Raw genomic sequence first — 17683 nt, forward strand, 5'->3', positions numbered from 1 at the left:
TTTTCATTCACATATTATGGTGCCTAGGTGTAAAAACTGTGGAAGCACTGAATTTGAACGCGATCACAAGACTGCTTCGTCTGACCTAGCGTGTGCCAGATGTGGTACTGTTATTGAGGAAAACCCGATCGTGCTTGAGGTCACGTTCGGGGAGGCTCCGTCAGGAGCTGCCATGCTTCAAGGATCCATAGTTGGTGCAGACCAGACTAGAGCGAATTTCGGTAATAATCGCGGATCTCTTGATTCGCGTGAGCAAACTCTACAAAATGGTAAGAAACGGATAAGAAACGTTGCTGCGGCTCTCAAAATCAAAGACTATATAGCCGATGCGGCTTGCCAGTGGTTCCAGCTGGCTCTCACCAACAACTTTGTACAAGGACGACGTTCGCAAAATGTTGTTGCAGCATGTTTGTATATTGCGTGCAGAAAGGAAAAGACGCATCACATGTTGATAGATTTTTCTTCTCGTTTACAGATATCGGTGTACGCTGTTGGAGCTACTTTTTTGAAGATGGTGAAAGCTCTCCATATCACATCTTTGCCTCTGGTTGACCCATCGCTTTTCATCCAGAACTTCGCAGAGAAATTAGATTTTGGTCGCATGCTGCCAAAGGTGATCAACGATGCCATCAAGCTTGCACATCGAATGAGTGAAGATTGGATTCATGAGGGGAGAAGACCTGCAGGTATCGCTGGGGCATGTATTCTTTTGGCTGCACGAATGAACAACTTCAGGAGAACGCATTCCGAAATTGTTGCCGTAACACATATCGGTGAATCTACGATCCAAAAAAGACTTAATGAATTCAAGAATACAAACGCATCGGGATTGACTGTCGAAGAGTTCCGTGAGCGTGGCCAAGTCAAATCCACTCTTCCTCCCTCATTTCAGAAAAATCGGAAAAGTGAGAAGAAACTAAAAAGCCAATTGCAAAAAACGGACCCTGAAGATGTTACCAACGACCCTGTACTTGCTGCAATTCTGGAAGACTCTAAACTTTCTGAGAAGGAAATCCAGGAGCATGTGAAAAGAGTACTCCAGCGACAGAAAAGAGATAAACTGCGCAAGTTGAATGCTACTTTAGGCGAAGAGAACGAAGAGGAGGAGGAAGCCACATCAGTCCAAGATCTGGAATTTGAACGAATGATTGAGCGAAACCGGCCTCGAAATCTTTTGAAGGCGCTGCCCAAGACGGAGTCCTTGCTTTCTAAAATTCCTGATGACCCAGAGAATCTCGACGATGCTGACGATGATGAGATTAACAATATTCTGTTGACCGAGGAGGAAAGTAAACTGAAGGAGCGCCTTTGGGTGGGTTCAAATCAGGAGTTCTTGTTGGCTCAAGAAACAAAGCGTCTCAAAGAAGATGCAGACAGAATAGCAGGCCACAACCAGCATCCGAAGAGAAGAAAACGTACCACGAAAACAGAAGATAAGGGCAACGATCTCAAGAGCGAATACGGGGAGTATTTATCGGGTGCGTCTTCACACCTGGGTCTGACGGCCGCCTTGAACCAGGAACTTTCAGCTGCTGATAGCGCGAAGAGTATGCTGAAGAACAAATCCCTGAGCAAGAAAATCAACTACGAAGCAGTCAATGAGCTATTTGATGATAACTAGAACTTCAAATAATTAATAGATTCGCTCAATCGCTTAACTATCTCGTCTTATTTATTATCTTCCTATTCTACCATACCCTTGGCAGGTAACACAAACTAAGTCATCATCTCGCGTACCCTGTCCTTTACACTTCGGGCACAAAACACCACCTAACTTGGGATCACCAGGAAGAATATTACGAGCTTTTCTTTCCGATATCTTATCAATTGCGTAGCCGACTCCCATGATCGCTAATCCAACGAGTCCTACACGGCGAGGGCGGCCATAGACCATCCGAGCGTCAAAGTTCCTACGACATCCTCTGTTCAAGCCTCTTCGACAGCCCTTGCATCGGCATTGCTTGGAAATTATCTCCTGTGCAGGTCTCTCTCTTTGAACGCTCGGAGTTGAGTGTGTAGCAGTGGAGATCTCGCCAACGGCTTCAAGATAGGATGGGGGTTGTTCTTTGGAGTCTGAACTCATTGTGGATTCGGTTCTGCTTTTAGTTTGCCAAGAACGAGGTATCAGAACCCGGCTTTATATATGCAACCATGCATGGGAGCTGTGCCGCGAAAGGCAGTGCGCGCATGACTTTTTTTCGCAAGAGGCTGTGTAAACATTTTTTCCCCTAGTTTAGAAAAATAATAATCATCTGAAAATAATGATTTGGCTGACCGAAGTACAAAGTGAGTTTTAATTTAACAATTGCTAACATGCAGAATTCGGCGTTGGCTTCACTGCGGGTGGAGTCCTGCTTTTTTTCTTGGGCGTTGTCACTTTCTTTGATTCGGCCCTGCTTGCGATGAGTAACCTATTGTTCATCATTGGATTGGTGCTCATTATTGGTCCGCAGAAAACCGTGTACTTTTTCACCAGACCACAAAAGATCAGAGGGTCCATTTGCTTTCTGTTTGGAGTTCTTCTCATATTGATGAAATATTCGTTTTGGGGATTTTTAGTAGAAAGTTTTGGCATTTTGGGATTATTCGGAGAGTTTTTTGCTACAGTGGTGCAGTTCCTTAGATCTCTTCCTTACATTGGCCCAATTCTCTCGAACCCGTTTATTGGTCCTGTTCTGGACAGATTGGCCGGTGTTCGAGTTCTGCCAGTGTGATTGTACTATAGAAACTAATAAAGACTCATTCATCTTATGTCCAGTTCATCCATCATTTGCGCCAGCTTCAAAACTTTATAATCGTGGCCTAATTGTCCAGCAAGTTGAAATCCTATCGATCTCCCAAGTGGGATGTTAATTACAGGAAGTCCGGCAAGAGAAAATGGGACCGTCAGGATATCGTTCATATATGACTCCACGGGAGTGATTTTTTGGTATTGCGACACAAGAGGTGGCAAGGAGGTAGCGGTTGGGCACAAGATGAAGTCGATGCCATTTGGATTGCGGTGTTTGTTTAGCATGTGTGGCCCTTTGAAAATGCTATTGAATTCTTGAATCAGCTTCGACCTTACATTGGTAGCATTCATGAAATGACTATTGTAACCATAAGAGGACAAAGAATATGAACCCAGAATTATCCGACGTTTAACTTCGGCACCGAATCCCTCGGATCGTGTTTTGGCAAACTCTGGCTCGAGGCTTGTATACTCGCCAGTACGATATCCGTACCTGATTCCATCGTATCTGGCTAAATTGGAAGATGCCTCAGAAGTCACCAGTGTATAATATGCAGGGAGACTCTTCGATAGCGAGGGCAAGGAGATCAGAAACAGTTCAAAGTTGGGAAGTTTCTGCAGCCGTTTGAGCAATTTGCTCCATTTTTCTTTCACATCATTCTCCAGGCCGTCGAAGCTCATCTCTGCAGGAATACCAATTTTTATTATCGAGTCCACCTTGTCGTCATATATTCTTTTCTCTTCTGAGATTGACGTTGGATCCGAGGTGTCATGTTTGTCGAGTATAGAAAATACTTTCCTGACTAGCTTTATATTTTTAGACATGATGCCAACTGTATCCAGCGATTGAGCGTACGGTATCAACCCCCATCTTGAGATTCTTCCGTAGGATGGCTTGAAACCAAATATGGATGTATAGCACGATGGTAATCTGACTGATCCTCCGGTATCTGTTCCTATAGCGTAGTCTACTAAATCAGCTGCAACTGCCGCAGCAGATCCTCCTGAAGATCCACCAACAATCCTCATTTCAGGGTCAATTTTGTAATCGAGTTTGACTTCGGGAACTAGGTACTTTCGATGCAGATAACTGCCTGCGTCTTGTTTTTGGAAGGTGATATCCTGGGTTATTTTTTCACCTCTTATCCAGAACTCTTTTTCTTTGAGATCTACTATGTCTGACTTTTGCTCGTACAAAGGATTTAGCGTGGGCCCAAAGTGTGAGTTCAGAGAAGAATTCCCCATGCCAAATTCATCCATGTTTGTCTTCCCAACTAGTTGCGAACCCTCTTCGGCCAGTAGTCTGCTTACCGTGGACTCAAACGGAGAAACATAATTGGCAAGAATTTTCGAGGAGCATGTTGTAGGCGCATCACGAGTAACAATATTGTCTTTCAAGGCATAAGACGTGGCTGCCAGTGACCCCACTGAATTGCTTTCTAAGTTGGTAAGTGCTATACTCGTAAATATGTTGTACTTGAGGCTAAGCTTTCGTAACATATTGAAAAAAAAATATTATTTGGTTGTACATTTCACGATGGGTCAAATCAAAGTGGTGCCTCGGTTGAAACCTTTACCTTATTCATCCCAGGATTTGCAGCTGGAGCTTCGAAAACCAATTTTGAATAAGCAAGCGGCTCTCGAAAGTATCGAATTCTACTCTAACGATGACAATCCAAATAATAAAAGAGCATTCAAATACAAACCATGTCGTCCAAACCCTGCATTCACCTCAATGATGTACTCTACAACGGATTTCCCACCGTTCTATTGCCGACTCTCATATTTTGATAAGTCTCCAGGAATATTAGTCGATGAGAATTTGACCACTGCTACTGCTCTTCAAGGATGGAGAAGCGCGCGAGCGAATGCCGTTATAAGGGAAGGCACTTGGTATATCGAGTATAGACTCATCAAGTCTAATGATGGAGAGAGTCATGTTAGATTTGGAGTTGCTAGAAGAGAGGCTAGCCTGGAAGCCCCTGTAGGGTTTGATGGATACGGATATGGATTTAGAGACAAGTATGGGCAGACGGTTCATTTAAGTAAGCAGGGCAGCTTCCTGGAGAACGATCAATTTCAGACTGGTGATGTTGTTGGGCTGCTCATCTCATTACCTGATATGAAGACGCAAAGGCGACTGGCTAGTCAGCAAGTACATCAGCAAACAGTTGGACAACCCGATACCGATATTCCTGTTAACGAACCCGTTGAGTTTGACATTGTGCGCGATCAAATTCCGATCAAATATAAAAATCAGCTTTACTTTGAACAATATGACTACACTGCATCAAAAGAAATGGAGCATCTTTTGAACCCTGTGACCGTGTTTGGAGAAAAAGCTGTGAGAGATACGGTAAATTTTGAGCCATGCAAGCTTCCAAATTCTTCAATAACAGTCTACAAAAATGGGAAGTGTTGTGGAGTTGCCTTCAAGGATCTGAATGCTTTTCTGCCGCCTGCTTCCGAACAGAAACAAGGCAAGGAAGTGAAAGGTAAGATTCCTGAAACTAAAGATGATGGTTCGCTAGGGTATTATCCAATGATCAGCTGCTACAACCATGGAATAATCCAACTAAATACCACTCCGAACATTGTTGTTCCTGAAGATCTCAAAGACGCAATTTCGAATCGAGAAATCAAACTATACAGTGAAAGATATGAGGAGCGTGTTTTAGAAGAATATGTGTACGATCTGGTGGATGAGGTGACCAACGAGTATCTGGACGACATAGAGCGCATGAGTATACTTCAAAACTAATAGAAGCTGACCATATTCTCAAGCGAAGAGTCACAGTGGTCAGCAGGGCAGGTTTCAGTGCGGTGCGATTGCGTAAACAGGTCGCGACAGTGTTCGTGAAAACAGACATAACATCGTGACTTTGAGCATCGATATCCCATTGTTATGAGTTCCTTACAACCATGACACAATGAAACTGTTCCATCTGGGTTTTCTGCCGACCTAGTCTCGAACTTGGTGATCAAGTATGACTTCAGCTCAGCAAGAGCGCGCGCACTAAGGGTGTATTTTCCTTTCACAGTTTCAAGCCATCCTGAGGATTCCAACTTGTTGATAAACCTCTGCGCGTCGGTAATCGTTTGGATGTTTCGTTTCGCAACATTGAGTGCTTGTGTGTAAGAGAGAGAATATGTTAAGTTATCCTCATCGTCAAATGGGCTTTCGAACATCTGATCGATCAACTGATTGATCACACTAATCTCCTTTTCCGTGTAGCTTGTAGACAGCTTAATAGATGGCGACGATTTGGTGTTCACAAAGCTAACATTGATGTTTTTCTCGTCATCTTGGGCCAGGGTCTCCACTATTTCGAGATCAAGCGCTGCGAGTTCTCGGTTGATTAGTGCGATTGTTTTAACTAAGCTTTCAGAACTGAGTGTTGGCAGCTCTGGTTGAGCCTGCCGGAGCAAATCACGTAAATGCTCCTCTTGATCTGAATTCGATGGTTCTGAATGATGCTTCTCAAGCAAACATTTTATCACGAGTTTAACAAAAACGGTGTACAAAACTTCGAATTCTATGCTCTTCACTGCCATCAGGAACTGGAGAACTGAGCGATGCAGATCGCCATACTCCTCTAATATCACGGTCACCAAGGATTCCATCTGGTGTTTATAGGCCAAATCTGTGCAAAGATGTACGAAAAACTTGTGAGCTTGTATTTTTTTGAAACTGTTCGCGACATTAGCAGTCGACCAAGATGTCCTATTACCAGCAACCAAATCTCGGCTTCTACAACGGTCCGTCACAACAAAGCCTGTACAATGGGTCGATTCCCACTGGATCAATGCAAACAAGCTACTCCTATGCTGGAGGAGACCAAGATCAACCACCCTTGAGCAAAGGCGTCCTCGCAGCGTTCTCCAGCAGTGGCTATCCTGGGGAGCCTCCATTGTTGGAGGAACTGGGAATTAACTTCAATCACATTAAATCGAAAACACTGGCGGTCTTGAACTTCAAATCCAGTAGTTTGAGTGAAGATATTATCCAGGACTCAGATTTGGCTGGACCACTGATATTCTGTCTGCTGTTTGGTACCCTGCTTCTGCTTTCAGGAAAAACGCATTTTGGATACATATATGGCGTTGCTTTGTTTGGAACAGTCTCGCTGCACTGGCTATTCAAACTGATGTCTAATAACACCTCGGACAATAATCTCGACTTCTTAAGAACCGCGTCGGTTATAGGATACTGTTTGCTTCCCCTTGTTATTCTCAGTGGTATCGCTGTTCTCATTAGGCTGGACAACACTCTTGGTTATGTTTTAGCATGCTTGGCCATTTTCTGGTGCACATTCTCTTCATCGGGTTTTTTCGTTCGTGTGCTCAACCTGAGTAATGCCAGACCTTTAGTTGCCTACCCTTTGGCGATGTTCTACTCTGTGTTTGCCCTGATGGCTATATTCGTGGAGAAAAAAGAATGAATTCCTGACAAGTGCGCAATACATAGAAATAGTACAGCATAATCTATTTGAGACCGACGTCTTTCAAATCGTAAGTTCCTTCTAATTGAGGAATCAAAACCTCGTAGTCGTAAGTTCGAGAGTTTGTGTCCCTCATGTCGACCTCGAAATGGAACGTGGTCACGAGAGAATTTGGATCCAGAGGATAGCCAATCTTCTTGGTGGAAAAGCTTCCGTCCCCAACACTTTCTGCTTTCTCCAATGCTTCAGATGGCCCTGGATGGATCAGATCTCCTGGGCGGAACTTGTTGTAACGCTCTGTATTTTTGAGGTTTTTGAAAGGAATAAGATCGGCATAGTTTCGCTTGTTCAAAAACAAGTGGTTGGCCCTTGCAGAGCCGTTGGTATCTCTTACAAACAGGTCCACAACGTCTTCATCACAATTCGAGTCAAAGTGGTGGATTTTGGATCTTTTCTCCAGTAGCGTTGCCATGCCGTTAGGTGGCGGAGTGTTCACAATGGCAGAGGAAATGACATTGAAGATTAGTCTTGGATCGTGTTCTGGGTGCGCCAAAATCTCCTTGCGGTTCTCGTCTATCCTGCTGCTGAAGATGTGATGTTTGTGCATTTTTGTCATCATTCGTGAAAGACAGCCAAGATGGACGTCCCCGGAAAGAATGGTGATTCTGACACCATGTGTTCCAGCGAATTTTGTCAATTCTCCCATCAGCCAATTGCGTTCCTTCTTATGGTGAACAGCACACCAATGATCGTTCAAATCGTCTAGTAATTCCACACCACCATCAAACTCATTAACCAGACCCTTGGCAATGATTCCTTTCCTGGCCAACCACTTGATAGGACCCAGAGCAGCGGACCCCAGAATGGATTCAATCCACACCATTCTAGGGTAGCAAATCGGGACACCAAGCAAAACAAGAAGGTGTTTGATATCACCGTTAGATGCAGTGATTTCTTGTTTTAATCTTTCAAACACACGGGCATAGGTCTCTTTCGTAACAACTTGCTTTTTCGTTCTTTCCGTTCTACAATCCAAGCCGACTAGTGCAACCTCTTTTCCTAGCCTTGTATAAAGAGATCTGGACAACTGTTTGATGTAGGGACCGACAGAGGCTCCCAAAATCCAAGAAGGTTCAGATTTGCAGTCTTCTGTAGGAGAGGTGTGGTGCTGGAATAATAAATAATACTGGAATGCAATGTTACCAACACCTTTAAAAATATCCTGAGTCATGGTACGATGACTGTACGAGCCAAAACCATCAATGATGTCATGGTCGTCAAAAATGTTGATTTGTGGAATTTGTTGCAAGGCCAAAGGGTAGATACACTGCAAAGTAGCACCTGCTGTTCCTTCCCAATACCCTTTGCCAAACCATTGTATGTAATTGGTCAGATAATATTCTTTGAGAGAATCAACAATTTCATCAGTGAGCTTGTCGTAAGAGTGCAGCTTCTTATGTTCTAGCCATTTCTCAAAAGGCTTGGAAGACTTTTTCACGGAGTCGCAATAGATTTGATCACCCCCTCCAACCATCACATGGTAAGGCAACTCATTGTGTCTGCGCATAACATCGTACCACAGCGAACTTTTGAAGTCTGCAGTCTTGACACTCAATGAAAAGCCGTTACAAGAGTAAGACATGACATTCATGGATTGCTCGACAGAAGGCAGGTAAAATTGAAAGTTCTCGTTGTACTCGCCATTAACAGAATACTTTACTTTCTGCTCATACTCTTGTAAATGTAGTTCCATGCTAAATCTCCAAAAACTCAGGCCCTGTTCTTGGTGAAATAGAGTTCCTGGGAACTCTCCCTTGCTCAACTGGAGAGAGCCAGTCGAAGTGGTAGCAGGCCCAATATAATACTCAATAGAAGGCTCTACCCTTTCAGTCTCCGGGGCGTCGCGAATAACAAGCAAGATTGTTCCTCTGTAATTGGTTTGGCCGTTTTCAAGGCAACCTAAGAATCTTAGGTTTGGTCCGCAAGCCACTTGCACTGCAGGATTACCCACTGTTTTGTCTGGAGGACAGCCAGAAAGATTTTCAGGAATAGATTTGATCACTAAATCTTGGTATTTTTGCAACGGCAGTGGCTCGAACCACCCGTTTTCAATTGCTTCGACTGTCATCAGAGACGAGTGTTTAAATTTCAAGTTTTACAGCTTTCAAGCCTATGAAGTTTTTTTTGTGAGGCTGTGCACAGCAAGGGACGTGAAACTGAAAAACCCATATAAAGTACTAGATGCAGTAACTGTAGTTGCTCGCTATGCCAATTTCGGATATCACCCGGATCATATTGTCAGGCTAGAGACTTGATTTGTACAATATATACCCCAACTAGGAAGTAAGAGACTTAAATAAGAAGCTGATGATAACAAGCTTTCCCAGAAGATGGTGGAGTACACTACATCTTGAAAATGACGTAAATAAGATCTTCCAATAAAGACCCATGAAATGCTAATCGAAAAGACCGGGTTTTTTTACAACACAGCCATGATAAATCCGGATAATTTCGCACCCCTAAAAAACTTAGTGCAAAAAAAGTATATGAGAAATGTCAAAAGCTATCAAAGGAACGATTCTCTGTTTGCATGGTTATGCCCAAAACGGTCCAACATTTTCAGCTAAAGCCTCAGGTATCAGAAAAGCTTTGAAGAAAATTGGATACCACACTGTCTTCGTTCAAGGATCTCTCAAGATTCAAAAAGCTGATTTGCCATTTGAGGTCCCCCCAAGCGAAAATGCCGAGGAAGAATTTGATTACCGTGGATGGTGGCAACCCAATGATGACTATGACCTCCAACCGGCTCTAGATGCAGTCAAGAATTACTACAAAGAACACGGACCGTTCATTGGTATCATGGGATTCTCTCAAGGTGCCGGCTTGGCCGCTGTTGTGTGTAGTAAATATGCCGAAATTATTGGACAACCAAAGGCTAGCGAGGAGCTCAAATTTGCAATTTTCTATGCCGGATTCAAGCTCAAGCCTCAGCAATACCAAAAATACTACGAGAACAAAATCAAGCTTCCGACCCTTCATATTTTTGGAGAACTTGATACTGTGGTTTCTCCTGACAGAGCCGAGGCCCTTGTTGAAAGCTGCGAAAATGCTACTGTCTTGAAACATCCTGGAGGACATTTTGTTCCAAGTACGAAGGATTTAATTAGAAAAGAAATTGCCTGGGTGGAGAACGTCTTGAGTGAGTCTAAAGAAAATTCTGACTCTAAGAAGGACGAGGACAAAGAACTCGAGAAGTTGAGTGAAGAGATTGGAAAGATGGGTGTTGCATAAATAAATCGCACTTAGATAAGCAGGCTTATTTCCTCCGTTTATCAGTAGCAGAGCTCCAAAATTTATTGGCTGCTAGCAAAAAAAGTTGATTAGTTTTTTTAGTCTTTTCTAGGTTGTGCAAATATTTAGCCATGCCTACTACGGAAGAGAGCCCCTTGATTCCTGTTGCAACAAATCCTATCAAGGAGTCTCTCCCTCCTTTGAGGGTCAGGTTGTTCCAGGTTGGATGCGCATTGACGTGGTGCTTGTTTGCTGCAGGCCCTATATTTGGATTTGCTGCATTGAAACCTATCTTGATCGATCAAGGCATTTACCGCGAATATTGCAAAGAAAACATAGATACTGGAGAGAATGACATGTGTGCTGAGCGTGACCTGAAACTCAACTTTATGTTCACCATCGCGGCAGTTATCACCAACGCTACAGCTTTGGTAGTTGGACGAGTGCTTGACACTTTCGGACCAAGAGTGACAGGAATAGTTGGCGCAATTGTGATATTCTTTGCTAGTATAAGTCTCTCACAAGGACAATCAATCACTGTATTTGATCCCTATCTTGCAGGCTACATCGGGCTTGCTTTTGGTGGTCCGTTCGTCTTCATCAGTTCGTTCCAGCTAGCCAACTCGTTCCCTGGAAGATCCGGCACTGTGTTAGCTTTCTTGACTGGAGCATTTGATTCTAGTTCAGCGTTGTTTCTGATGTACCGACTTGTGTACCAGCACAATTGGATTCAGGACTTGAATCTCAAGAAGTTTTTCACTGCTTATCTTATCGTGCCAATTTTCATATTGGTGTGTCAGCTCACAGTGATGCCCAAAAAGTCTTATAAAACAGTGGAAACCTTAGCTAAAATAGGAGAAACAGGAATCGACGAAACGGGTCTGCCAATGGATCCTGAGGATCTTAGATATTCTCAGGCCCGGATCAATGCTCAAAGATCGCGTAGGCCATCCATCAAATCTGTGAGATCTAATAGATCAACAAAGTCAGTGTATGAAGAGATTGCTGAGAACCGTCTATATGAGAAATCAGGAGGAGTTTCTGGAGTGCTGCATAACAAATCTTTGAAGGAACAAATGACATCTCCTTGGTTCACCCTTATGGTTTGTTTTGCCACCATTCAAATGCTTAGAGTCAATTATTTTGTGGCAACTATACGGTCCCAAATGGAATATTATTTCCAGGACGAAGCAATTGCCGTCCAAATCAATAAGTTCTTTGATGTTGCTCTTCCAGTTGGAGGCGTGTTTGCCATTCCTTTCATTGGCGTTTTGCTGGACAACTTCAAAATCGTGACAGTGTTATCGATCTTGCTTCAAATTTCGCTCTTGATAGGAATATTCGGAATGGTTCCTGTACAGATTGTGCAATACTTGGGTATTGTCATGCTCGTGGTTTATCGTCCATTCTACTACACAGCTGTTTCAGATTATTGCGCTAAAGTGTTTGGCTATCGAACTTTTGGAACGGTTTATGGGTCCATCAATTGCATCTCTGGATTATTTAATGTGCTACAGGCCCCTCTCGACAATGCTACACATACCGTATTCAAAATGAACCCTAATCCTGCTAACACGCTACTTGTTGGATTGACATTCATAGCCGGTCTTGCACTTATCAGTTATATCAAAGGACAAGAAATTGAGCTGAAAAAGAGAAACATTATAGATGAAGCCATGCACAGTGACGTTGTGGAAATAGGAGATTAGGGAGGGACCCCACGTAAGTTTAAAAAAATTGCACCGCCGCGGAGGCTGGTTATCATGTCAAAAAAATATAATTGTAGCATGAATATTTATACAATCTAGAAAGTGGCGAATCTACACTATTGATTTATTGGTTGAAGTTACTCCAGTAAACTTGTATCATAAAATCCTTTAGAGGAGTGGAACGCAGATCTGCAAAAAATGGCGCCTCAATGGATGCCTCAAAATATACAGAAGCGATTACTGAAGTACATCCTTCAGCAGCTCTCCTTATTTTCCGAGATTGATCTACCTAATTTGGATGTCTCATTGGGCGCAAGCTCCAAGGTCAATCTCCGAAATTTGGAGCTAGACATCGAAAAGTTCAGCATACCAGGAATGTACATGAGAAGTGGGTCTATTGAAACGCTTGCTCTCTCGCTTACGATTAGCGATGGTGTCAACGTTGATTGCGCTGGAGTTAATATTACCCTCACTCCCTCGGTAACCCCTGGAAAGCCAAACAGTACAGATCAATTCTCCCTTGCAAAAAGCACAGCCGATTTGGCAAACAGCGTTATGTTCGAAGACAATGTTGTGGAGGACGAAGATATCAAAGAAACCGCTTCAGTTGATTCCAACCCCCTTCCAACAGAAACCAAAGATTACAAGATGAGCAACATGATGGCAAAGGCTGCAGATATGGCTTTGTCAAGGTTACAACTAACGGTACGTGACGTAAAAATCACCATGATACTCGAGGCTTCTGTTATGGAGGTGTGCATTGATAAGGTCACCTTGTTATCAAAGGAGGGCACCAGGTACATTACAGTTGAGAGAATGACGTTGAACGCTATCAAACCAGAAGTTTATCCGGGAGAGGGAGTGGATAATGTTGACAACTCGGAAGAAAGGGATACAAACGAGTCGGAAGGGTCTGAGGACTATGACGATGAATTAATGCAAACCTCATTTATGGCAGAAAACAAGGACGATATTCATAAATCCTTGGTGGAGAGCATGATGTTTGCAAGCCAGACATCCGAATCAGTGTACATGAGCGCGACATCCAATGTATTCTCTTCAACTACCGCCAGGGCTTCTACTTACGAGCCTCCCCAGCCGTCAGCTGTATGTGTCGCCTATGTCAGCAAATGCAGCTTCCAGTTTGATGGACTTCAAAACATAGAGAATGTGCAAGTGGACGTGGGGCATGTTAAAATTGCGGCTTCCCCAATTCCAGAATGTTTGTCGTCAGTGATTCAATCAATTAGGAACCTTGTTAGGCTTTCAGCAATGAGTACCAATGAAACAGCTGGAAACACAGAAAAGGAAAGCGAGTCTGCTAGCACCACTCTGCTGAATTCTCTAAAAATTGACGAGATCTGTGTGAGTTTTGAATCAGCACTTTCCAAAGACGGACGATTTGCTCTCGACAATAGCACTTGCTTATCACTTAGTGCTATACGTTTTGAACAGAAAAATGCTTCTTTCTCTTTTGGTTCCATCGCGAAAATACGCCTATCAAGGAATGATAACGGAACCGAGCTCTTTTGCTTTGACGACTCTCGCGCACCAAACGTTGCAGACCTCGGACTAGAAATACTTAGCAACGATGTTTCTCGAATCACTTTAATATGTCCCAAATCTGCCAATATTGTTGTGGATGATCAACTATTGACTTTGGCAGTGCGTTACTACTCATTGATGGAACCTGTTATTGAGGCTCTTATCTCGGTCGTATCTATGAAGACTCCTTATTCATACTCAAACACACATTCATCACGCTTTGCTTTACCGGATACCGCAAACTACCAAAAATCCAATGAGTTTCATGCGCAAATGTCATCTATTCACGTTAAGCTTCAGCTCAATGACTTTTGTATCACGACTACTATTCTTCCGGTAACTTATGATTCTCAGGAGGGTCGCTTTGATACTAGCAGTATACTTTTCGAATACAACGATGCAACGCAAGGAGAACAATATGCACCTAACCAATTTTTGATGATATCTAATTTTGAGACATCTTCTGCCGGTGTAAACAAAGTACGATCTTTTGATTCCAGCTCGCTTCAGGAGATATGGCTCAAGACCAAAATGAAAACTATAGTTGAAAAGGTTACTCTGAAGCTTGATTTTGAAGTCCTGATCAAACTGATTAGCGGCTTTGGAAAACTCGCTGACTTAGTGTGCAAGTCTATGGTGATTTCACCTCCAGTGGCAAGGCAAAAAAAAGTAAGAATGGCTAGTAGTTTGTTTCTAAATGCTACCAAAATGCTCAAAAACTGTGTTGAAATCAAACATTGCACAATGACTCTCTCCCATATTTGTCCCCATTTTGGGGATCTGAAAATCTCCTTGAAAGATATCTTTGTGAATTTTCTGCAAGATGGGACCCTACACAGCTATGTTATGAGTGCTCTGATACAAAGAGTATGTGACTCAATACACGAGTCATTGTTGGAAGCAGCAGATCCTAGGAACAAGGGGTATCCCATGATGTTTGCAAAATTCAAAGATAATGTCGGGGTACACTTCAAAAACTGTTCGTTTAATTACTACGGAGAATGGATCACACTCTTAGAATCCCGAGAGAGGCCTCGGGAGGAAACCGATCGAAGCTCGTCTGCCTCTTCTGCTACTGGCAAGAAACGCCAGGTCAACTTTACCTTTGCTGATGTCTCAATAGGTCTTGTTCCAGTCAACTTGAAATCCAAAATTGAGGTCGTTATCAAGAAAGGAATTGCTGACTTATTGATTGGTACTGATGGGCGCTCAAAACTGCAATCCTCATTCAGTTCCCTAACCCTGCTGTTAATTGATGATGTGGCCAATATTCTCAGCGACAAAGAAAGTAAATCATTGAGGCACTGGATTAACGCGAATAATAATCATGCTATCTGGACACTGAATGCTATTCTGAAAAGCAAGGGTTTCGTCCCTGTGGGTTATATCTCATCTTTGTTTTTGAATTCTGCATTTGAAAGTGAGCGTCATTTGGAAGAGAGGATGACACAGACATTTTCCGGCCAGAAAATCTTTCCCTTAATCGATACAAAAATACATGTTGATGCATTGGCCGTGGACCTTTGTGCAGACTCATCCCAATGTTTGATCCAGACTTTAAAAGACCTGAAGCAGCCAGTGCAATTCTCATTCAATGAAAAATATAAGCCAACGACAGATGAAGTGGACGTTTTCAAGGACGTTGATGAGACTATTTTCTCAGCGTCGGTAAACGTAGATGTTGGCAATCTGGAGCAAACTGAGATCCCTGAAAACGAAAAATTGGAAATTGTCGAGGACTTCTTTGACAAAAATCTAAATTCTGATTCAGGTGAGCAATCAGCCACACGCTCTGGTAGCTTAGCCAATAGTGGTACCAAATCTGGTGCCATGTCCAACATCATTTTTGATGATAATCATTTCGGACATTCTGGTGAAGAGTTCACGACGAAAGTTATACCAATGGCTATCGGAGTCAGTATTTCCAATGTCACAATCAAGCTCTATGATGGGTATGACTGGAAAGAGACTCAGACTACAATTAAAAATGCCATTCGACGTGTTGAGGATAAAGCTGCGAAGATAGGTGATAACATGAATGAAGTGACTGAGGGTTCCACCAGTCAAAATGTCCGCTCCGTTTCTGACGATTCCACTGAGTTAGATACGGAAGCTGTGAATGAAATACTCTACGAGTCAATCCATGTGGGACTGTTAGCAGGCCAGGACCCTCAGTCATTTTACGATAATATCAATAAGTCGATCAGCAACAGTGGCGACACAGAAAATGTAAGCGAGCGTAACAATTTGTCTGCAGGCTCTTCATCACCTGCGTCAGTCAACACCGCGAATAGCACTCGCTCTGCAGCACCCTCTCATAATATTGAACTAGGCAAAGTTTCTAATAGGAGAGTGCGTTTGAAAAGATCTATATATCATAAGGTCCTAGTTGAGCTCGAAAACCTTGACCTGTCGATCCTGACCATGGTTAATAACGAACCACATCCAACCAAGAACTCTATAGTTTTCAGTGAGGACGAAAACAAAGATGACTCCGAACTAGTTAGCAGAATTGATCTGAGTGTCGGATCCTTCAAAGTGGCAGATAATGTTCCCACGTCAAGCTGGAATATGTTTGTGGGTTATCTGCGTGAAGCTGGGGATAAAGAGCTTGGTTCCAGTATGCTTCATGCTGTCATTGACACTGTTCGCCCTGTCTCGTCATTAGCGGCTTCTGAATTAGTGATTTCTGTATCTGTGCTTCCTTTGAGACTTTATGTGGACCAAGATACGCTTGATTTTTTGACCAGATTTGGAGAGTTCAAAGATGACCGCTTCACTCTCCCAGCTTTGGATGAAGAGGAGGTTTTTATCGAAAAGTTTCAGGTCAACTCCGTGAGAATCAAACTTGATTACAAGCCTAAAAAGGTGGATTACGCTGGCATTAGATCTGGCCATACTAATGAGTTCATGAACTTTTTCATTCTTGATGAATCTGAGATGGTTTTGAAGAAGTTGGTGCTCTATGGAATACCGGGATTCACTCGTTTGCACAAGATGCTCAATGACTTGTGGATGCCTGACATCAAAAGAAATCAGCTTGGTGGGGTCCTGTCAGGTCTTGCTCCAGTGAAATCAATCGTGAAAATAGGATCTGGCTTCAAAGAGCTGGTCGCTGTGCCTTTGAAAGAGTATGAGAAAGATGGCCGTGTGATAAGAGGACTACAAAAAGGTGCACTCTCATTTGCCAAAATAACTGGCGGCGAGTTGCTCAAATTCGGTGTTAAACTTGCTGCAGGGACCCAAAATATACTGGAGTCTACCGAAGAAGCTTTGGGAGGAGACGGCTCTGCTGTCAGACTACCAGGATACAAGAAAAACCAAAAGTCGCGAAGAAGAACCTCACCAAGCGAAGTCATTTACGCCACTCCAGGGGACAGATCTTTATTAGGCCACAATACCATGAGTGGTGCAGTATTTCACCGAAACTCTTTTGATTCCTATGGTGAGGAAGAAGAATTCTTAGAGGGAGCCTCGGCGCTGGATGGAGCTGGGACACAGGATGCCGATCAATACCAGAAGTCTAGGTTTCTTGTTCCTGCTGTGTTCAAGAGTACTGCTGAGCTACCTGATGTATTGGAGAGCGATAGTGATCTAGATGATTACTATGATGAGTCTGACAACGAAGGTCAAAAGATTGTCAGTCTGTACTCAAATCAGCCGGAAAATCTAAACGAGGGTTTGCAAACTGCTTACACTTCGCTGGGAAGAAACTTAGACACTGCTCGCGAGGCAATTGTATCCGCAAGCACGCGTGCTGCACGGAGCGGTAGTGCACAGATTGCTGCCCGGGAGTTCGCCAAAGCCACTCCTATCATGGTTATACGCCCAATAATTGGAACTACAGAAGCTATCTCCCGAACACTTCAGGGAGGCATTAATATTCTTGATCCAGAAGAGAAACGCAGGTCTGAAGAAAAGTACAAAAATACGAAGAAAGAAGCTAGTTGATTGTTTAGCAAGCC

The 17683-nt window shown here is 43.2% G+C and overlaps 9 protein-coding genes across 9 annotated transcripts; 7 read left to right on the forward strand and 2 right to left on the reverse strand.

Annotated features, from left to right (window-relative positions):
- Window positions 1–16: 16 nt before the first annotated feature.
- HPODL_03052 (Transcription factor IIIB subunit) lies at window positions 17–1621 on the forward strand (the record flags this gene model as incomplete). The annotated part of the gene is made up of 1 exon (XM_014077383.1): window positions 17–1621. The coding sequence occupies one exon, from the start codon at window positions 17–19 to the stop codon at window positions 1619–1621; it is 1605 nt and encodes a 534-aa protein (XP_013932858.1).
- Window positions 1622–2261: 640 nt separating this feature from the next.
- HPODL_05360 (Membrane protein involved in Golgi transport) lies at window positions 2262–2714 on the forward strand (the record flags this gene model as incomplete). Its single annotated transcript, XM_014077384.1, has 2 exons — window positions 2262–2286; window positions 2320–2714. 2 exons carry the CDS (start codon window positions 2262–2264, stop codon window positions 2712–2714), a joined length of 420 nt encoding a protein of 139 aa, XP_013932859.1.
- Window positions 2715–2743: 29 nt separating this feature from the next.
- Window positions 2744–4231, reverse strand: HPODL_03054 (Her2p; the record flags this gene model as incomplete). Its single annotated transcript, XM_014077385.1, has 1 exon — window positions 2744–4231. The coding sequence occupies one exon, from the start codon at window positions 4229–4231 to the stop codon at window positions 2744–2746; it is 1488 nt and encodes a 495-aa protein (XP_013932860.1).
- A 37-nt stretch (window positions 4232–4268) lies between these two features.
- On the forward strand, window positions 4269–5492 carry HPODL_03055 (uncharacterized protein; the record flags this gene model as incomplete). The annotated part of the gene is made up of 1 exon (XM_014077386.1): window positions 4269–5492. One exon carries the CDS (start codon window positions 4269–4271, stop codon window positions 5490–5492), a length of 1224 nt encoding a protein of 407 aa, XP_013932861.1.
- A 958-nt stretch (window positions 5493–6450) lies between these two features.
- On the forward strand, window positions 6451–7173 carry HPODL_03056 (Protein transport protein YIP1; the record flags this gene model as incomplete). The annotated part of the gene is made up of 1 exon (XM_014077387.1): window positions 6451–7173. One exon carries the CDS (start codon window positions 6451–6453, stop codon window positions 7171–7173), a length of 723 nt encoding a protein of 240 aa, XP_013932862.1.
- A 43-nt stretch (window positions 7174–7216) lies between these two features.
- Window positions 7217–9301, reverse strand: HPODL_03057 (uncharacterized protein; the record flags this gene model as incomplete). The annotated part of the gene is made up of 1 exon (XM_014077388.1): window positions 7217–9301. One exon carries the CDS (start codon window positions 9299–9301, stop codon window positions 7217–7219), a length of 2085 nt encoding a protein of 694 aa, XP_013932863.1.
- A 425-nt stretch (window positions 9302–9726) lies between these two features.
- Window positions 9727–10464, forward strand: HPODL_03058 (uncharacterized protein; the record flags this gene model as incomplete). Its single annotated transcript, XM_014077389.1, has 1 exon — window positions 9727–10464. One exon carries the CDS (start codon window positions 9727–9729, stop codon window positions 10462–10464), a length of 738 nt encoding a protein of 245 aa, XP_013932864.1.
- Window positions 10465–10595: 131 nt separating this feature from the next.
- Window positions 10596–12173, forward strand: HPODL_03059 (Protein FMP42; the record flags this gene model as incomplete). The annotated part of the gene is made up of 1 exon (XM_014077390.1): window positions 10596–12173. One exon carries the CDS (start codon window positions 10596–10598, stop codon window positions 12171–12173), a length of 1578 nt encoding a protein of 525 aa, XP_013932865.1.
- Window positions 12174–12371: 198 nt separating this feature from the next.
- On the forward strand, window positions 12372–17669 carry HPODL_03060 (Autophagy-related protein 2; the record flags this gene model as incomplete). Its single annotated transcript, XM_014077391.1, has 1 exon — window positions 12372–17669. The coding sequence occupies one exon, from the start codon at window positions 12372–12374 to the stop codon at window positions 17667–17669; it is 5298 nt and encodes a 1765-aa protein (XP_013932866.1).
- Between the last annotated feature and the right edge of the window lie 14 nt (window positions 17670–17683).

Source organism: Ogataea parapolymorpha, chromosome VII (assembly GCF_000187245.1).
Source record: "Ogataea parapolymorpha DL-1 chromosome VII, whole genome shotgun sequence".
In the NCBI taxonomy this organism is placed as follows: domain Eukaryota; kingdom Fungi; phylum Ascomycota; class Pichiomycetes; order Pichiales; family Pichiaceae; genus Ogataea; species Ogataea parapolymorpha.